A 20,379-nucleotide genomic window follows, 5' to 3' on the forward strand; every position below is an offset into this window, starting at 1 on the left:
AAGGCTGCCTGCAAAACAGGAACTACCAAAGTGTGTGTCTATTTGAGATCAGAAGGTCCCAGAGTGCCTAGGTGCTGACTCTCAGCAAGTGCCTGACTGCAATTTTAGATCTGCTGGAGCTCTCTAGGTTTGGGGAGACCTGGAAGGGGTACTTTGACACCTTAGAGCCAGTTGCTTGCTGTCGCTACTGGCCAGCATGGTTTCAGAGTGGGAAGGGAAATTACTGGTTTATTGACAGGTGTCCATGGGTTACTTCAAGCCTTTGATTTAGGGAGTTGCAGCGGGAAACTCAGAACAGCTGGCGCCTTGGAACTCCATCCTCACTTGGTCTTGTCAGATTCTAGACCAAGGTTCACTGCTGCTTTGGATGCTACAAGGAGGAAAATAAAGGCAATTAGCACACTGGTCACTGGAGGACCTCCAAGTGACAGAATGATCCCTATAACCTCTGCCCCCACCCTCCCCGAATAAGGGAAGTATTGAATCCATTTTACAGACCCGTCAGTGCAGGCACAGAGAAGTGACTTGCCCAAGGTCATGAAGGACATCCATGGCAGAGCCAGCAATAGAGAATCTAGGAGTGCTGCTGCCAGCTTGTGCTCGAATCACCAGACAACATTCCTTCCCTGAGCCAGGAATAAAACCCAGGTGTCCAGCTTGCTGAGCACTGCTCTAACCACTGGACTCCCCTTTATCCTACACCCTATTCCCTGGGTATTAGACCCCACAAAACCTCTGCTATTCTAGTGAAGCAAAGAGAAGACATTGGCAATGTCCTGCCTCTGGTTAAGAAGTCTGCTGCTATCACGCTTAGGCAAAACACTCGGATGAACAGGAGGCAAACAAAAGCCTTGCCCGGGCACAGAGGTACCCTTGTGTGCAAGCTTGTGAACTTCTTGGCAGAGCTCCTACCTAATCCACTTTAGGAGCAGCTAGAGCCCTAGTAATCCAGCTATAACACCACAAACCACTGCATCAGCTTTCCAGGGGGTTAAAGCTAGATGCTCCAGACCAGACAGTCCATAGCCAGATTCTCCTCTTTCTGAGCACTTAAGACCCTGACGGGGAAAAGGACACTGCCCATCTTATTGGGGGTGAGTCTTTTGACATGCATGTTTGACATGCAGCCAGGGGCCGGTTAGGCAGAGGTACAGTAGAACCTCAGAGTTGCAAACACCTCGGGAATGGAGGTTCGTAACTGAGCAAAATGTTACCGTTGTTCTTTCAAAAATATTTACTACAGCTTTGAAACTTTACTCTGCAGAAGAAAAATACTGCTTCCCCCCCCCTTTTTCCCCAGTAATTTACATGTAACACAGTACTGTATTTGCTTTTTTGTGTGTCTCTGCTGCTGCCTGATTGTGTACTTCTGATTTCAAATGAGGTGGGGGTTAACTGGTCAGTTCATAACTCTGAGGTCTATTGTACTTGCGGCAGGGGCCTGGAAACCTGAGCTGTGAAGAATTTGTACCCTACCCCTTGCCAACAGCTGCAGGGATGGAGCCATGCCCTTCCCAAAGGGAACTGGAGTGGCAATCTAAAGCACTAGCTAGGTCCCATTGTCATCTGAGGCTTTACACACTCCCTTCTGCCTGCTTTCAAAGTTAACCCTCTATCTGCCCCTGGGTAGGTTCCTATCTAGACATCCATACCTACCACAGGTTTCAGAGTAGCAGCCGTGTTAGGTTGTATTCGCAAAAAGAAAAGGAGTACTTGTGGCACCTTAGAGACTAACAAATTTATTAGAGCATAAGCTTTCGTGAGCTACAGCTCACTTCATCGGATGCATTCCGATGAAGTGAGCTGTAGCTCACGAAAGCTTATGCTCTAATAAATTTGTTAGTCTCTAAGGTGCCACAAGTACTCCTTTTCTTTTTGCGAATACCTACCACACACACTATAGTAACTGGGCACCTCTCAGGGGTGTCTACACTGCAGTTAAACACCAGCATCTGGCCTGTGTCAGCTGACTCAAGCTCATGGGGCTCAGGCTATGGGGCTGTTTAAATGCAAAGTAGACATTCAGGCTAGAGCCTGGGCTCTGGTAGCCTACAAAGGGGGAAGGTCCCAGAGCCCAGGCTCCAGCCCAAGCCAGCTGATGCAGACCAGCTACAGTTGTTTAACTGCAGTGTAACAAACCCCAAGTGATTTTCCCCTGTGGTCTCTGAAGGACACCAAGGGGGCTTCCCAGCCAGGAACCACACCCCTCAGCTGGAAGGTGAAACAGGGGCTGGGACTGATGCCCTGTGAGAACGCTCACACTAGGGAGTGCTACATTAGCAGAGCTATTTGTGTCGCTGGAACGGAGTACGTGGTGTAATCCACTTCTGGCTAATGCGATTGATGGGTTTAGTGTGTCTGACGGGCAGCTGGGAAATCCTGACACTGCAATTCCACACACAGACAGCTGGGGTCAGTTCAAGTGATGGGGGGCAGGGGACGCTCCCTCTTGGGCGAGGTTTTGTGGCTCAGCCGTCCAAGGGGTGGTTTTTCCTTTGCCCCGTCCATTGAGTCGGATCTCAGGTCAGATAGGAAATGGCAGAGCCTCCACTCTCCCTCCCCTGCAGGGTCACCCCATGATGCAGCCACTGTCTTGGACTTCAGCACCCATCATATGATGCTTGTTGGGAGTGGGGAAGGCCCTGTTCCCCATAAGCAGCAGGGCACTGCAGACACAGCACCCCAAGTGCTGGTGGGCTCAGGGAGAAACAGCCAGACCTTTCTGAGCAACCCACTCCCACCAGGAGAGAAACCACATCAGCACTGTTCCCTCCAGCTGGCCTGCTGCAGTTATCCCTACCCCAGGTCATTGGATTTCATCTCCCTCACCGCCAAGTCTCTTGTGGACCCCAAAATGGGGGTCTCCTGCATGGCACTGCTCCACCAACCAAGACACCAAGCTAGGTCTGAGCTGTATTGAAATAGCACTCTGAGGAGTTAACAGCCAAATTACCCTGGGATCTGGGGCAGGTGCTACCCAGGAGAAACAGATACCAAACCCCACCCACAAGTATCTACCACCAAGGCATGTATGTGAATGACACGAACACCACAGTAATAAGTGAAGGGAAGACAGATTACAGTTCACCTTCTAGATGGGGGGGTAGGGGGTTAAACTACTGGAGGCCAGGGGGGTGCTGGAATTTAGAGGACAGAGACTGTTCCCTTGTGGAGAAGGAAGAGAAAGGAGAGTTTAGCATGACCCCCCAATTAGGAGGCTTTCCTCCAGCATCACCAGCTTCCTCAAGAAACTACAAGGGTTTTCAATCCAAGTAGGTTTATAAAGGACCAGCAGGACAGCCCCATAACTGACTCCTGTTGGGAAAAATAAGATCTCCACGGTCATGCAAATCTGCACAAGTTACCCATAATGCTCTGGGCTGCAATCGCATGTCACAAGGTTGCTGCTTTTTGGAGCGAAGCATACTCAAGTTACGTTTTTAGGGTTAGCAACACCTGTGGTGGTTGTACAGAGGCAATCTGTTAATCCACGTGCTTTCCAATTACAGGACCTTTAAGAGCGGCCAGTGAGAAGAGAGTACAAGTTTGACACAGCACCTTCCTCCAGATGTTTTGCACAAACTCAGCATCGCCTTGACAGCTGCAAAGACTGTTGCCACCTCCACTGGCCCCCAGAGCAGATGGAGCCCTGGTAGAACTTGGCTTCCTGACACTGCTACTACCAGTGTACCTCAACCCTGCTACTGAGCGACCCTTGTTTGGGATCAAAAGGGGAGGTTCCTTTCCCAGTGCTTATTTAATCCTTGGCACGTCTGCCAAGGCTGCTAGCCGGAGGGCCAATACAGTGGGCGATTTTTGTAATGAGCGCAATGCAGGAATCACTGGGTGACATTCTAGGGCCTGTGTTATGCTGGGGATCAGATTAGTTTGGCAACAGCCCCTCTGACTTTAAAAATCTAGGTGGGGGCGGGAGGGAAATCCACTGGCAACTGGATAGTGGCCACCAAAATAAAAAGGCCCCTGAAGACAAAGGTTTTGGTCCTTGCTGATCTTCGGCTGGATTGAACCAGCCATTGGAGGGGCTCAAGAGCCAACCAACAAGTCCCTGAACCATCACTGCCACTGCACCCCTCCCCCTGACCCCCAAATTCTAGCAGCCACTGGGACAGGAGATAAAGCAGCATCTTCAACCAAGAACATGCTCAGGGGCTTTGCTCCAAACAGCACCAAGATTTGAACTGGCTGCCTTTAAAACCCAATTGCAAGTGTCCTGGTCCAGCCTGTACTGTCGTGTGGGGGGGAAGTCATGCTAAACTGGCCTTTGCTGTAAGGGTGACCGACATGAGTTATTACATACAGACAAGCTGAGCTGTGGCCCCCTCGGACACCAGACGGGCTCTGCTGTTGGCCAGAGCATGGAGGACTGTACAGAGAGGCACAAGGGAAGAGAGAGAGAGAGAGAGAGAGAGAGAGAAAACACAGAGAAAAGGCAAGATATTACAAGCCGATTCGTATCGCTGCGGAGAGGACACAGGGCTCTGTCTGGCCGCAAAGTTACGGAACGAGAGAAGGGTGGAGAGAGAGCGCATGTTCTTGCGGTGACACTGACAGGATGGTCTAGTCTTGAACAAGGGCCTGATTCGCAGTTTCAGCTGTGCTGCTCTAGCAGGGGGCAAACAGCTCTCTGAAAATACTCCCAGCTCAGAGGGTCTCCCAGGCCGGAGTAAGGGTCCTGCTCCCAGTCCAGGGGCAGATTGGAGGTATGGCTAGAGTACCTTGTATGACAGCTAATCTCTGCTTCCCAGGACACACACGAGGCCATGGGAAACAAAGCTGAAATTAGAGCAACCCTGAGACAGCTCTAACTTACACCCCGACCTGGGAGGGCCCTGCCCCGGAATACAAGGAGAACAAAAGGTGGTTTAACACCCCTCCCTGCATTGCTGACCTAAGCACAGGAATGGGGTAACTGAGAACACAGGCCAGAACAGAGAGAGGGAATAGGACACGGTACCTTCTCTGGTGACTGTCGAAGCAGTGTTGAGCGCCTTGCCGCTCAGGTCACTGAGCACACGGTCTACTGTCTGGTGGTGCTTCAGGAAGCAAGGCCGGATGACATTTTGGTACAACACCTGGGAGCCATTCCAGGAGACGGGTGCCATGCACCAGACCAGGAACAGGCACTGCAGGGAAGGAGACACTTCACTCCAGGTTTGGAAGAGACCCAGAGGTCAGATAGTAAGACAGAGGCCTCACAAACCATCCCAATGCATCAGCTTTAAAGGACAGAATTGGCCACGGGTGACATCAGCACGACAAACCCTCAGTGAGGAGTATTCAGCTGAATGAGGAGAAGAAAGCAGCCAAGAGGCTCCAGCTAGACCTGAACAAACTATTTGGTCTGTTTTGGTTCACACGTGCGTCATTTCAAGTTTTAGGTGGGCTCAGGCCCAGTTAGGTGAAGAATCATCTCCAAGAGGAGCCAGAGAGTTTTATCCCAGCCTGGCTCTGCTCAGCGACCACTGGTACCATGGTGGGCTTCCACGGCTATTGTCTAAAACCCATTGAACTTGATGGGACTGTCTGCCAACTTCAATGAGCTTTGGGCTGGACTCTCTGCCTAGAAACAGCAACCCTCTAGACACCCACGACAGATAGAAACGCCAGGCTAGAGTCATCCCTGGTATTGACTTCCAGTTACACCAGAGAGAGATTGGCCCCAAGCCTGTAGTGCTACTAATTGGTCAACTTCACATTAACCCAAGGTTTTTCATCTTCAGAAGACAGCTCATGGAGGGAGAAATAGGACAGAAGCTGACCTCTGTCGTCCCCCCGTCCCATCCCCCCCAGTTACCTTTCCAGCGTAGTAAAACGGGAACCAGTAGAGGAAGGTGTCGGAAAAAAACTCTGCCACACTGAAGACTCCATATACCACCCAGTACGTGAGCCACATGGTATCATCATCCTTGTTGGTGCTTTCAATGGCTTTGATGCTACAGGCAGAAAGAGGACAGGTCAGTTCTACCTTCTACACTGCTTAGATGCGTTAAAGACGGGCATGTTAAGGCCGAGATTGTCAAAGCTTACTAAATGAGTCAGGAGGGTCAGTTTTGGGTGCCCCTCAGAGGCTTTGCCGAGCATCCACTGTCTGAAGAACATGCCCCTTTAAGGGAGCCTCAAGTTGAGCACACCCCAAAAAAAAAAACCACAATAATTTTTTTTTTTTTAAATTATCTTGGTCAAAAAACCCAATGGAGACTAAACTTGGGACTCAAACATTGTGGGACGTTCTCCCTGGTCAAGGAGTATTTAGCATTTCATACACAATGGGCAGATATTGATCGTTTTAGCATTTTTGTGGGGTCCAGCAGCAGCTTAATACTAATTCCTATAGCCACTCAGAGGGCTCTGTGTGGCGATGCTGGAGGTGAACACAACATTGTGCATTCTGCCAGGTGCCTCTCCCCAGAGAGAAGTTCTCAGTGGTGAAATTAACACCCCTGCCCTCCACCCCCATGTAAAGCCAGGGAACTGCAGTGCTGAGCAGAGTGCAGACTGCTGGTACTTACGAGATGTAGGCTGGGTAGACAAAGCCAACGAGGTTACACAGCAGCGAGGCGCCATATCCAAACATGAGGTACAGCCCCAGGAAAGCAATGGTACCTGGCCAGGAAAGGAGACAGGAAGAGAGTCATATTCCCCAGGGCTGAGATTCGTGCTAGTGTGCGACTGCCATTAGCCAGCTATGTCCCAAACAAAGTTGTAATTGGAGAAACCCCCTCAGTGTGGTGATGTCAGATTTACTTTGATGGTAGTCAGATAGCCAGTCTGGGTGTGTGTGGCCACCAGACAAGCTCACTCCTAGGTTGAGTTAACTCCCGTCTGCTGATACCATCTTCCTTATTTCCTTTAACCTCTTGTTTGCACAGGGCCAGCCAGGAAGCTCCCCTTTGTTTTGATCCTGCCTCCAATGGCAGAAATCAGGCAGGGTCACTCACTTGAAGGCATTTAACAACAGGAGTTTTGCCATGTATGACTCAGGGAACTCATGATGCCAAGTGTCAGAGGGCCCAGGGGGTAAACAGAGTTTTACAGGAATGCCCGGGTCAATTCTAGGCATATCAAGTCACTGAAGGATCGGATGTGGGGTCTCAGAGGCAAGCCAGTAGCACACTGGTCAGCATAACCTTGACACATTGTAGGCAAGGATATTTATGGAGTTTTGTACCCAGACTGGAAATTATATTCTTAAGGTCAGAGTTAAAGAAGGCTGCCAGGAGGTGACTAACATGTCCCTATCAGACAGGCAGAAAACACATCTCTACCTGTCTGGTTATATGTAAAGGATTGTATACTTCACCACAGATCCGTGTGTGTGTGCTGAGCCCCCAGCAAAAGTGAACAAGAGCCTGCAAAATCTCCAGCAAGGAATATACAGCAGGAGGGTGACTAAAGACTAAGGACTCTCTTGATATACCTGTGGGCTATAAAAGGGACACCCTGGTATCTTTCACCAAGGAAGCAAGCAAGGCCACAGTTCACTTTATGAACAGAAGAGCACAGCCAGGCTTGGCTGTGTCGCACAGAGGATTTGGGGCAAGCTTTGGCTCTCATGACACCATAGTGGCCTGTTAAGTTGAGGCTCTAGGACCTGGGTTATGATTTTATTTGATGTGTAACCTTCTCTTTCCAGGTTTCAGAGTAGCAGCTGTGTTAGTCTGTATTCGCAAAAAGAAAAGGAGGACTTGTGGCACCTTAGAGACTAAAATTTATCTGAGCATAAGCTTTCATGAGCTACAGCTCACTTCATCGGATGCATTCAGTGGAAAATACAGTGGGGAGATTTATATACATAGAGAACATGAAACAATGGGTGTTACCATACACACTGTAACCAGAGTGATCACTTAAGGTGAACTATTACCAGCAGGAGAGCGGGAAGAGGAAGAACCTCTTGTAGTGATAATCAAGGTGGGCCATTTCCAGCAGTTGACAAGAACATCTGAGGAACAGTGGGGAGTAGAGGGGGGGGGGAATAAACATGGGGAAATAGTTTACTTTGTGTAATGACCCATCTACTCCCAGTCTCTATTCAAGCCTAAAGTTAATTGTATCCAGTTTGCAAATTAATTCCAATTCAGCAGTCTCTTGTTGGAGTCTGTTTTTGAAGTTTTTTTTTGGTGAAGAATTGCAACTTTTAGGTCTGTAATCGAGTGACCAAAGAGACTGAAGTGTTCTCCAACTGGTTTTTGAATGTTATAATTCTTTATGTCTAATTTGTGTCCTTTTATTCTTTTACGTAGAGACTGTCCAGTTTGACCAATGTACATGGCAGAGGGGCATTGCTGACATATAATGGCATACATCACATTGGTAGATGTGCAAGTGAATGAGCCTCTGATAGTGTTGCTGATGGGATTAGGCCCCATGATGGTGTCCCCTGAATAGATATGTGGACACAGTTGGCAACGGGCTTTGTTGCAAGGATAGGTTCCTAGGTTAGTGGTTCTGTTGTGTCGTGTGTGGTTGCTGGTGAGTATTTGCTTCAGGTTGGGGGCTGTCTGTAAGCACCGTTGGAATCTCTGTGCTTTGTAGAAGAAACACACACTTGCTTGCTCCATAAACAAATCAAGTGCTGTGTGTTAAGCAGTGCTGTGCTGGTAAACTGGGGCGGGGTACTGCTCCTTTGGGAGCAGAGGATCTGGGAATGCCAGTGGATCAACGGCCGGTTGCTCCAGGGAGATGCTCGGAGGTTGGAACGTGCCTATTTCAAAGCTGTACAGAGAGAGCAGGGCTGGCAGAAGCCTGGATGGCAGTGCTTGTATTCCCAGAGGCGATGGGGAGCCGACCCATGGTGGCACAGATGGGGCAGGTGGTAGCAAGGAGCCTCACAACCCTGGGGAAGTGTCACACCATGGCAGAGACATTGAGGCTACATCTGTGCTGGAGCAGGACGGTAGTTTCCAGCTGGGGCAGATGTACCCGATAGCTCTGATCAAGCCAGGGAATCAAAAAGAGCAGCGTAGCCATGGCAACACAAGTAGCAGGATGGGGGTAGCCACCCCAGATACAACCCATCAGAAACCAGAGGGATGTACTCGGGCGGCCAGCCTGTCCTGCTGCTGTGGCTACACTGCTATTTTTAGATGTGGGAGATGTCTGGAAGTTACCCTCAAAGTCTCACTCATTTAAACAGTCATGGCCTAAGATGACTCCCTGCCAACAAGGGTCAGCGGGGGGGCACAGACTCAGCATGTGACCGTAGGCCAGTCACTTTGTGCCTCAGTTTCCCCATATGTAAAAAAGTGTGTGTGGGGGGGTTGATACCGACCCACTCCACAGAGCGGTCATGAGGCATCAAGAGTCAAGGTGCTTTGAGAGCCTTCGATGGAAGACACTAGCAAGTGACACAGTGTTATTTACTCCAGCTTGGCTTATTGTGGTTCTCCCGGGAAAGTAAAGAGGATCTGTGCAGGAGTCTGAGCTCTCTCAGAGACCACGGAACAAACTCCTCCAGGAACAAGGGGCCATCACAGACCTCTTGATCTTCTGCTCCAAGTGCAAGGCACACTTCTCCACCCTTCCTTTGCCAATACAAGCGGAACAGTGTGGGCATTAGAAAGACACTAAACCTTAATACTGCACAGCACACACAATTCTCCCCCAGCAGAGAGAACAAGCCACACGTGATGGATGCCAGTTCTGTCGCTTAACGCACAAATGGAAGGCGCTCAGATACTGTGGTGATGAAGGCAAGATATGAACCAACGTATAACCAAGATTTGGTCAGCCCAATGAGAGAACGGCCAAAGGTTCCTTTAACGATCCTCAAGAACTGTGGTACATTGCGATTTTCCTTTCCTGAAATTGCTGTTGCACAAGATACTGATTGGCGTTTGGAAATAAAACCTTCAGAGACCTGGCAAGAACCTCTGATCCCATGGGAGCCTCACATTCCCTCCTTTCCCCTGGGCTTTGCAAATATTGCTGCATCCTTTGAGTGGCAAGCAGGAGTACAGCTGAAACTGGGCAGTGGGGTGTGGGTGATGGTTCTGCCCATTCCTCAGCAAGGATCCTGAGGACTCATGGGAGCCAGGGTGGCTTTAAAAAAAAAAAAAAAAAAAAAAGTTTTGGATAAAATGCTTTTTGAGGAAAAAAAGCCACACCTATCTAAAGATAGTTTTAATTCAGATATATTCAAGCTATAATGCATCTCATCATGGAATACAGATTATAAATTCTAATTCTACAGTATGAGAGAATATATTCATTTAATGTTTAAGAAAAGGTTTGTAAATGAGTTCTAATGGTTCATGGATTAGGGACCCAATCTTATGGGGTCCCAGGGACTTAGGTTAATCTTTCTATCTACCCAGTGGGACTCGGTATCTTCTAGACTGAGCACTATCAGAAATGCTTAGTTTTGCAGTTCTCAAACTGGATTTATGTCTCCAGAGATAACATGCTTGTTAACAGCAAAAAATAGTTGGTTGGTTGTTGTAAATAAATTAGCTATAGAGGAGAAATAACAGACTTCAACCCTATTGTCCCTCTGCATATTTGTGTACACAGTCTCCCTCTCCGTGCAAAGTTTCAAAACGTTCAGTGAACAGAAGATTGTTGGGGTGGAATAAATCTGGAGGTAAATGTGAGAAGGGAAGGACAGGCAGGAGAAACAAAAGTGAAACTGTTTGATCAGCATATTTCAGAAGTCTTGAGGTCTTTCCGAGTGTAGCCTTCTTTGCTTTGAGATCTACGCGACCACTCTCTCACTAGAAGGGAAAACTTAGAATGGCAGCAGGCTGTAAAAGAGACCCAGTTTAGGAATAAGAACCATTCAAGAAATATATGTTTGCTAATGTTTTAAAGGAAGTCACACCAGTGACCTGGAAGAAGTCACTTAAACACTTGGATTCAGAGACTGTTGAAGTGATAATCTCACTTTTAACACCAGTAGCTTCTCCCGGTGTAGAAAGAATATTTTCTTCCTTTGAATTAATTCATTCCAAACTGAGAAATTGTTTGGGTCCTGAAGAAGCAGGCAAGCTTGGTTTCTTTTCCAGATTATGAACAAACAGGAAAATGAAAGTGAAGACAACTGAGTTAGCTGCAGACACCAATATTTTAAGTTTCTCTTATTGACCTGGCTGACAGTTGATTTAATTTGTTTTTTAAATATTTCATTTAACTATTTTAGTTAAAACAGTTTTAACAAAAACAAACCTGATTTTAAAAAACTTGAATGTTTAAATTCAAAAATTCGTGTGCTTGTTTTGTTAAAATATTATATGTTTGCTGTTGAAGAAAAAAATCCAGAACACAACGTCGTTGTTTTAGTTAAATAAAACAAATAAAATGTCCAGTGATGTTCTCCTCCTAATACAGCATGGCAAGAAAATCCTCCAAATATTAATGATTAACCTGTTGAACTGGAGATATTTATGAAGTCATTGGGAGGTGAACTATCTGTTTCAATTACCTTTGGTAAATGAAATAACCAAACAATCATTCATTTTCTAATATAGCTGTAACACTAATCTGAAAAGTTTTCAAAATAAATCACTGTTTAAAAATGAAACCTACATCTCTCCTCTGAGTTGTGAAGAATATGTATTAAGGTTATAACAGACAACAAGAATGCACTTATTTAGAAATCCATGATTAAATTGAGTCTTCCTGACTAGTGATTTAAATCAAATCCACCCTGATGGGAGCAGTGGAGAAGTCCAACATCAAGCAAAGCAGAGCCCCAGAAGGGTTAGAGAGGCATCTCCCCACACCACTAAGAGCTAGTCGCCTCCTTTCCTTCAGCTGATTCTTCACAGCTAGTGGAAAAAAATCTCTCATTCGCTCTGTCTTCGGCCTTTACCACGAGAAGTGACCCATGGCAAAGCGAGCAGCCACAGGCACAAGTGATCTGCACGGCACCCAGCTATGAGTTAGCAACTCAGGGGCCAGCCCAGTCTCCCACCTCCATGGCAAGACCAGAAGGGAGGGAGAGCATAAGAACGGCCACGCAGGATCAGACCAACGGTCCACCTCGCCCAGCCTCCTGTTAAGGCAGCCAGTTAGCAGGGGCTGTGCTGGTCTTTTTATTTATATATAGACGAGGATTGGACTGCAGCCAACACATTTCACTTCAGCAGCAGCCTTCGTCCCCCAACAGATGGAGTCAGTAGCACCTGCCAGGGCTGGATTTGAACCGACCACTTCAAGGTGGAGGGCCCCGTAGAGCACGCCCACTCCTCTGAGCTCCTTAACTATTCTATTGCTTCCTTAACTTTGGGGAACTATTTGCCAGGGTTAGGAACAACCTGTCGTCCGCAGAGCGCATCAGATTCTGTGCGAGGGCTGCTCTTCCCATCGGTTCTGAGAGTTGAGACAGGAGCTCCATCGGGAGAACGGGGCTGTTCGGGAACAAGCTGCATTCCCGGTCATGGTGGAGAAGCAAAAGTTGCTACTAAGTGGCAAGATGTTTAGAAGGAGACATTAGTAAGCTCTGGAAGAAAGGAAACAGAGCGGAGAGGCGTCCAGCATTGCTAATGGATCTGAAAGCTTACAAGTCATTTTAATGGAAGGAGGGTCTGTTGCTGGCCTTCAGACTAATGCTAGAGGGTGTCTGTACTGTTTTTAAAACCAGCTGCATGTAAGAGAGCAGCAGCACTAGGGAAAACATAGAATGCAATAGGCAGAGAGCAATTCAGAGACCCTTGGATTCTTGTTCCTCAGTCAGGTCCTTCTGGGGCAAACAAAGGAGACAACCAGCTCAGATGACTGGAGATACAGTGTAGTCTAGTGGTTAGGGGCATGGGATTCAAAAGACTTGCATTCAATTCCCAGCTCTGCCCTTGACCTGCTGTGTGACCACAGGCATGTCCCCTCTACGTTCCTCTTTCCCCTCCCATGCTTTGTCTCGCCTATTTAGGTTGAGAGCTCCTCGGGGTAGAATGTCTGTTACATATATGTACAGCGCCTGGCACAATGGGATCCAAATCTTAGCTGGGACTTCTAGGTGCTACTGCCATACAGATATGTGCAACAGAAGAACTGCCCCCAAACTCTTCCTCCAAAAGTTTTGGGGGACAAGTCCTCTTCTTCTGCATGCTGATCTGGGCGTCAGCCAGGATCAGCAGCATCCACAGCAACCTTGCAGCACATCTGACCCAGCTTGACCCAAAAACTACTGGAGGTCACATGAGAAAGCCAGCAGGGAGGAGGTAGGATGTGTTTGCCATGTCTGAAACAAAGACTATGATGGGTCGTGAGGTTACTAGAGGACAATAAAACAACCCCATTTGCTCCCCTACATCAGCTTGAGAGTCGATGGGGGGGGGGCCCACAGCTGGCAGACAGGGAGGAGCATGGGGACAGCTCATCAGGTGCATAGTAAGAGCAGGAGAATTATGGTGGGGAGCAGGCTACATTTTGGCTTTCTGCTCTGAGAGGATCTGAGCTCTCCTGCAGTGCGAGTGGTTCAGCTGGGCATTCAGTGGCACGAGGCTGCGTTTCTTCTCCCCACTCTTGCCTGAGCACCTGCAGTAGAGCTTGATACTCCCCATCCTCCCTGGGCGGCAGAGGTCCCATGTCTGGGAGTCTCCCAGTTGCTGGGACCCGATATGTACCCACCTTTGCTGCTGTGTGTGAGTGTTCTTAATAAACTACAAATATTTAGTACAATTAAACCCTCCCCGTCTCAGTAATTAAAACCTATCTTGGTTTCGATTTAATCAATTGAGAGGGAAATGCTTCCTAGCCTAGAAGAGGAGAAAACCCTAAGTTCTGCACTGCGTGTTCCTGAAGGATGCACATTTGGAGAGAGTTCAGTAGACCAGCCTAGCTGCTGTGTGTTATCCAGGGACGGCACAAAGGTTGAGATACAAAGTTCAGGAAGAACGCTCGCTGCCGACAAGCATGAGCAAAGCAGTAAGTGCAGCACCCCACATGCCCCCTGGCATTGCAATTTACAGGCCAGACCTATCTCCCAATTGAGGAGGGGTGGCAGCTAATTACCCCATTCCACACACCCATCCTCTAGCAATGCCAGTCTTACAGACTGTGGCACTTGACCAGCACAGACAGATTACTGGGGACTGCAGGGACGCTCACTGATACATGTCCAAAGGGATCTGGATTGGTTCACACCGATTTGCAAACAGTTACAGTTACTAAATTCTGCCAGAGCATCAGAACACAGGCCTCTAGAGGAGAAACTCCATTAGCTAATAGTGGTAGTAGGCCCTTATATTCAGTGGATAGGTTACCAAAGATGGACATGACACTTTGCTCATAACACTTTGCTATAACATGACCCTCCTGTCCTGCAGAGCACAGACTGGCCCCAAAAGGGGCATAAAAAGCCTCAAGCTTTAAGCCACTCTCCACTGAATGCATCCGATGAAGTGAGCTGTAGCTCACGAAAGCTTATGCTCAAATAAATTTGTTAGTCTCTAAGGTGCCATAAGTCTCCTTTTCTTTTTGCGAATACAGACTAAAACAGCTGCTATTCTGAAATCTCTAATTATTAGGGGTGAGGAGGAGGCCTTCACAAGGGGCAGATTATCCCGCGCTTGCCTGCTCTCTTGCACCTTCCTCTGAAGAATCAGGTGTTGGCCAGCCGGAGGCAGGATACTGACCAGCTTGACTCTGGGTCTGGTTTAGGGCAGCAAGTCTGGTGTAAAAGCCCTGGGTCAGAGTGGCAGGAGTAATTTCAGTCCTGCACAGGGTTTGCAGTATGGCATTTGCCAACCCTCCCTTTAAAATAAAGCAGCATCACACCACGGTGGGCTTAGCTGAGAGCACCTTAAAATTGGTTTTATGGGCTGCATGAAGTCTAGCCACAGGAACTTTTTGAAATAGCAGCGTGCTTAAGCCCTACAATGGGACATGTATCAAAAGGTAGCATGGGGGGGGGGGGGGGGGAGAAAGACAACAACCACATTCAGTGGTATTAAGACCTTTGCTTGTGTGTTTGGATTTCTCTTTTCCTTACAGATCATAAAAGGACTAACTATGACTGGCTGTAGAAGCTGGCCACACAGCTCTGCCAGTGCAGCACTCCCTGCTAATCTGGCCCTGTTCTCCCTCACAGACAGCTTGGCCAATGCCTCTTTGTGACAGTGGAAATTTTCCAAAGTAGTTTTATGCGGCCTGTGTGTGCCTCAGTTTCCCCTCTGTCCTTTCATTGCTACCCAGTGGTTGCAAAAGGGTTAAATCTGCTCTGGAGGCAGAGCAGAAGACATAGGATGTTGGATCACATACCTGTCTGAGGTGGTACGAATGTGTTGTAAAATGGGTTGGCTGACATTCACCCATATCAGTGAAGGATCCAGAAAGACAATGGGACTGAACAACTGACACCCAAAGACCTTGGGCAGGCAGAGCATGTGACCACCTGGGCATGTCTCTGCAGGAGGACAATGGGCCAAGGGTCAGGGGTTCAGCAGGAGCTCTCACCTGGAACTGACAAAGATACAGAAGGAGAGCCAAAAATGGATCCAACAGCCGTTTGGCTGTGTGAAGCACAGGCTTGGCCAGGATAGACCATGTCCTAAACTTTGCTTCCCTATGGTAATCTAAGGACACTCCAATGCCGTGTTACAGTCGACTAATAAATCCTTCTCCCGCCTGGGGTCACTGCAAATATTCTCTAAAGCGCATTGTCCCTGAAGAACATAATGGCTCTGCCCAAAAGCGAGCATCTCATTTGGACTCGCTGGGCAGAGCTCCTGGGGTGAAACCGAGTGCTGGAGTCCCTAGGACTCTGCCTCTGTGGCACGGAGGCTGCATGATGTACAATTAAGGAAGAGTGTGACCCACTAGGGGACTGGGTTTCTCCAAGGGACTGTTTAAAAACTGGGGCAGAGCACAGCTCTTGTGGCTCCATGACAACCTTCAACCTGACCTCCTGCACTAGTGGCTATTCCACGCAGCCCTGCCTAGTGCAGAACTCTGCCAGTGCACCCCAGCCCTCATCAGTGAGGCCCCCGCTAATCTAGTCTGTTATAGAGACAGGGTATATTGCATGGATCTCCCCAATACTTGACACTGCCAAAGCATTTTGCAAATGTTAATTAAAAAGTGCAACCTCCCCCCCCCCCCCCCGGCAAAGTAGGCAGTGGGTATAATGCATGCAGGTCTAGCATGACAACCATACTCCTTTCAAATCATGTTCTAGAACAGGAGTAGATTCCTGGTCTTCTGAGGCCAAAGACTAATGGCTATATTTAACATCCCACGGGGGGGAAGAGAATCGATTTTCAAGAGATCTAAAAGGGAACAAGAACAATGATGTTTAAAAGGCAAAATAACTTTTGCAGGAGCGTCCCCTTTCAATGCATAGAGCAGCTAGGAACGGTACCCCAGCAACAGAAGCAGACGGCAGGCTTACACTTCCGATCAGTTACAAGGGAGCTGCTTTTTTAATATTCCTTTGTTCTCAAGCTGTCCACTACCCAGCTTAACCCATCACATGGCTGAACTGCAGGCAGGCACTGACAAAGACAGCTTGTCAAGGACTCCATGCCAGCATCTCTCTGTAGTACAGGAACTCAGATTGCAATTAAAATAAAATCAGAGTAAAATGCAGTTGGACTAAAACAAAAGTTTGCATTAAAGCTTGGCAGAGTGGGGTGGGGGAGGGGGAGAGGGAGAGAAGCCATGCTGCTTGGGAGACAGACTCTCCTTTCACAGGAGTTAATCATTAGGCCACAGAAAGTAGCTATTTTGGCATAGACTTGCTTCTAACTGAAGTCTGATTGATAACAATTCACGCGTCCCTCTACTAAGGAGAGTGTATTAAATCCTAAGGTTTCAGAGTAGTAGCCGTGTTAGTCTGTATTCGCAAAAAGAAAAGGAGTACCCGTGGCACCTTAGAGACTAACAAATTTATTAGAGCATAAGCTTTCGTGAGCTACAGCTCACTTCATCGGATGCATTTGGTGGAAAAAACAGAGGAGAGATTTATATACACACACACAGAGAACATGAAACAATGGGTTTATCATACACACTGTAAGGAGAGTGATCACTTAAGATAAGCCATCACCAGCAGCAGGGGGGGGAAAAGGAGGAAAACCTTTCATGGTGACAAGCAAGGTAGGCTAATTCCAGCAGTTATTGCATCCGATGAAGTGAGCTGTAGCTCACGAAAGCTTATGCTCTAATAAATTTGTTAGTCTCTAAGGTGCCACGGGTACTCCTTTTCTTTTTATTAAATCCTAAATATCCCAGTGCCACACAGACCCCCTTGGATCTTCAGCAGCAAGGATGTCAGTGGGCTAAGTATTGTTTACAAATATTGCCTGCTTGAAAAAAAAAAAAACCACAACATCTCTTTATGCAGATGTTTCCAGCATTGTGACATACAGCATTTAAAACCAGGAAAGTCCCAGGTAAAGGTGAAATGAGGAAAGTATACTCCAGCACGCAGGCTCCAGTGTGATGCACCATCCCAGCAGCAACCAAAGGTTGCAATCAGGAAGAGTGCCCCAACGTGCCAGGTGTGATACCAAAATAAAATAACCCTGTCTCCGCCCCGAAGAGTCTAAGCCCAATCTTGCTAGTTGTCCCATGAGCTAAGCACAGGAGTCCGGCCACATAGACCACAATCCTGCAGGTTGGTCCAAGGAGAAACAAGACAGGTGAGACTATGTCATAGAGGAATGAAGCAAAATATAATTTCCAATGAGCAATTTCCTATTTATTCCTTTACGATCAGACTTGGACTAGAAGTTGGCAGAGGATGCTTACAATTATAAATGAACGAGTAGCTTCATGCCAGTCCCATCCTACAGGCTACAGCTGTCAGCTACCTCAAAACTACTGCGGCTGCACTTGCTGCAGAATAAGTAAGAACTTCATAGAGTCGGCCAAGCAAAGGTTGGATGGGACGTTAGACACCATGTGACCTCAGGGAACACAAAGAGGAGGATTTTTGAGAAAGGGGGAAGAAGATCTTTATTTGCCCCATTAACTCCAAACGTCAAAGTGCTTGTGAGCTGGGAATTTTGATTCCTACCATCAGCTTGCAGCAAATGTTTAAGAATGGTCTCATGTAAAACCAATGCAGATAAGGAGTCCTGTGGCACCTTATAGACTAACAGACGTATTGGAGCATGAGTGGGTGAATACCCACGAAAGCTCATGCTCCAATACATGTGTTAGTCTATAAGGTGCCACAGGACTCTTTGTTGCTTTTACAGATCCAGACTAACATGGCTACACCTCTGAAGCTTGACACAATGCAGATAGAGAGGTTGGGCTAGAGGGGAATGGGGGACTCCAGCTTCCGTTCCTGGTTCTACCACAAGCTTCCTTTTGGGCCAATTTTTTATTTGACCTCTCTGTGCTTCCCTCTGCTACCCAAAGATACTCCTTCCTCCTGAGTAGTGCTGGGGTGAGTTCATGACGGTCACTGAACTTTCCAAATAGTCGCTTAAGTACTGTATAGCTAGGCATTTAGCTTGGAAGCACCGACTGACCATTCAGCCAAAATAGTCAGCTACATTAACAACATGTCTTGTGCCATTACTGGATGCAAACACAGGATCTATAGGAATTGCTGGACTGGCTCAGACCCAAGGACCATCTAACTCAATACCTACCAGTTGGTTCAGAGGAAGCTGCAAGAAATCCCACAGGAGGCAGATGATCTCCCCCCATCCCAAGCAGAGTTTGGTTTAAACCCTGCAGCATGATACACTTTGACTTAGCATCATAGAATCATAGAATAGCAAGATTGGAAGGGACCTCAAGAGATCATCTAGTCCAACCCCCTGCTCAAAGCAGGACCAATCCCCAATTTTTGCCCCAAATCCCTAAATGGCCCCCTCAAGGATTGAACTCACAACCCTGGGTTTAGCAAGCTAATGCTCAAACCGACTTCTTCTATTAGCCCCTTAAACAGCTGGTCTGAAAAGGGGTCACATCTTCCAGCCAGGCGTTTCTCAAGAGCAGGTCTCCCAGGCGGTGCCAGTTCCCAGTGCTCGCCCCCTGCCCCGTCACACCCAGCAGCAAGGAGATCCAGAAATAACTGGGCTTTGGGCAGTGGAGGAGAGAGCTCCTAGAGACCTGTACATTGCAAACCAAACAGGCCACCTGTGGTCAGAGACCAGGAGAGGCTTTCAGAGTTCAGCCACAGGCAAGAGGCAGAGTTTCAAAGAGCTCAGGCTCTTTCTTCTTGTGAGGGTCTCCCCCCCCACTCCCCGTTTCCCTTGAAACTGACTCAGTCAAGCAAAGCCCTTTAATGGGATGGGCCTGGAGCACGCCTACAAGACTCTCCCTTTCCAGGCAAAGATCAACAGGCAACTGCACCTCCAGTCCTTGGGGGAAGGGGGGCGCCAAGGGAGGGGGCATTGGGAAGGGAGATCCCAGGTGGAAAGGGGGTCTCTTGGTGGGAGGAATGTGGCAGGGATATATTGAGAAAGGATGTCCCTGGGGAGAGAGAGCTGTGGTGAGGTCCCCTTAGAAAGGGGGGTGCCCTGAGGGGTTCCCCAAGAGTGGGAGGACATGCGGGGCAAAGGGGGGGCCCTGCCCAATAAAGTGTCCCTCCCCAGGGAAGGTGTAGGGAGGAAATCACACTCCTGGTTTGCAGGAGGTCCCCTAAGAAGGGATGTCCTTAGGGAGCAAGGGGAATCTCTGTGGTGAGGTCCCCTTAGAAAGCGGAGTGCCCCGAGGGGTTCCCCAAGAGTGGGAGGACCCGCAGGGCAAAGGGGGGGCCCCTGCCAGATAAAGTGTCCCTCCCTGGGGAAGGTGGGGGGAGGAAATCGCACGCCTGGCTCCGTAGAAAGGGGCGGGAGGTCCCCTAGGAGGGGGTGTCCTTGGGGAGCACCCCGGCTCCGAGGGCGGTTCCCGGGTTCCCACCTGTGGCCAGATAGTAGCGCTTGACGCCGGTCTTGGCCTCCAGCCGGCCCAGCAGGTCGGTGAGCAGGCTGGGCTGGTGGAGGAAGCGCTGGAAGCGCTGCTGCAGGGAGCCCATGGCCGCGGGGCGAGCCGCGGTCCGGGTCCGGCTCCAGCGGCGGCTGCTCGCTCTCTATCCGCTTCGCGGCCAGGGCCGGGCCGGGCCGGGGCCGCCTCCCCGCGCCGGGCCAATGCGGGAGCGGGGCGGGGCGCAGCCAGGTGGGAGCCGGGGCAGGGCACGTCACAGGGGACAGGTGAGGGCGCACGTGGGACGGAACAGGAGCGGAGAAGGGAGGGCGCGGGGGAGGAGATGGGGCAGGGGAGAAGGGGGGCAGAGAGGGCAGGGCGTTGGAGGGGCAGGGGCGGGGTCCTCTTGGGGGGCAGAGTTGGGGTCCTCTTGGGGGGGCAGGCCACACGTGGAATGCCAGGAGGGCTCAGGCGAGCAGAGGGGAGGCTCAAGACGAATATACAGAACTAGAGGAGGGTGAGACCCAGCCTGAGCAGCGGCAGCGCCCTGCAAAG

The 20,379-nt window shown here is 49.0% G+C and overlaps 1 protein-coding gene across 2 annotated transcripts; it reads right to left on the reverse strand.

The window, feature by feature from the left end:
- Positions 1-7: 7 nt before the first annotated feature.
- On the reverse strand, positions 8-20,080 carry REEP6 (receptor accessory protein 6). 2 transcript variants are annotated; one of them, XM_038384444.2, is made up of 6 exons: positions 19,822-20,080; positions 6,531-6,624; positions 5,816-5,954; positions 4,976-5,144; positions 4,319-4,384; positions 8-370 (listed from the first exon to the last, which is right to left on the reverse strand). In XM_038384444.2, the coding sequence occupies exons 1-6, from the start codon at positions 19,934-19,936 to the stop codon at positions 321-323; spliced, it is 633 nt and encodes a 210-aa protein (XP_038240372.1). In that variant the 5' UTR covers positions 19,937-20,080; the 3' UTR covers positions 8-320. The 2 variants fall into 2 exon arrangements, with proteins under 2 accessions (XP_038240372.1, XP_038240373.1); XM_038384445.2 differs by lacking the exon at positions 4,319-4,384 and having other exon boundaries at positions 19,822-20,058.
- Positions 20,081-20,379: the final 299 nt, after the last annotated feature.

The sequence above is a fragment of the Dermochelys coriacea genome, chromosome 25 (genome assembly GCF_009764565.3).
Source record: "Dermochelys coriacea isolate rDerCor1 chromosome 25, rDerCor1.pri.v4, whole genome shotgun sequence".
Lineage (NCBI taxonomy): Eukaryota > Metazoa > Chordata > Testudines > Dermochelyidae > Dermochelys > Dermochelys coriacea.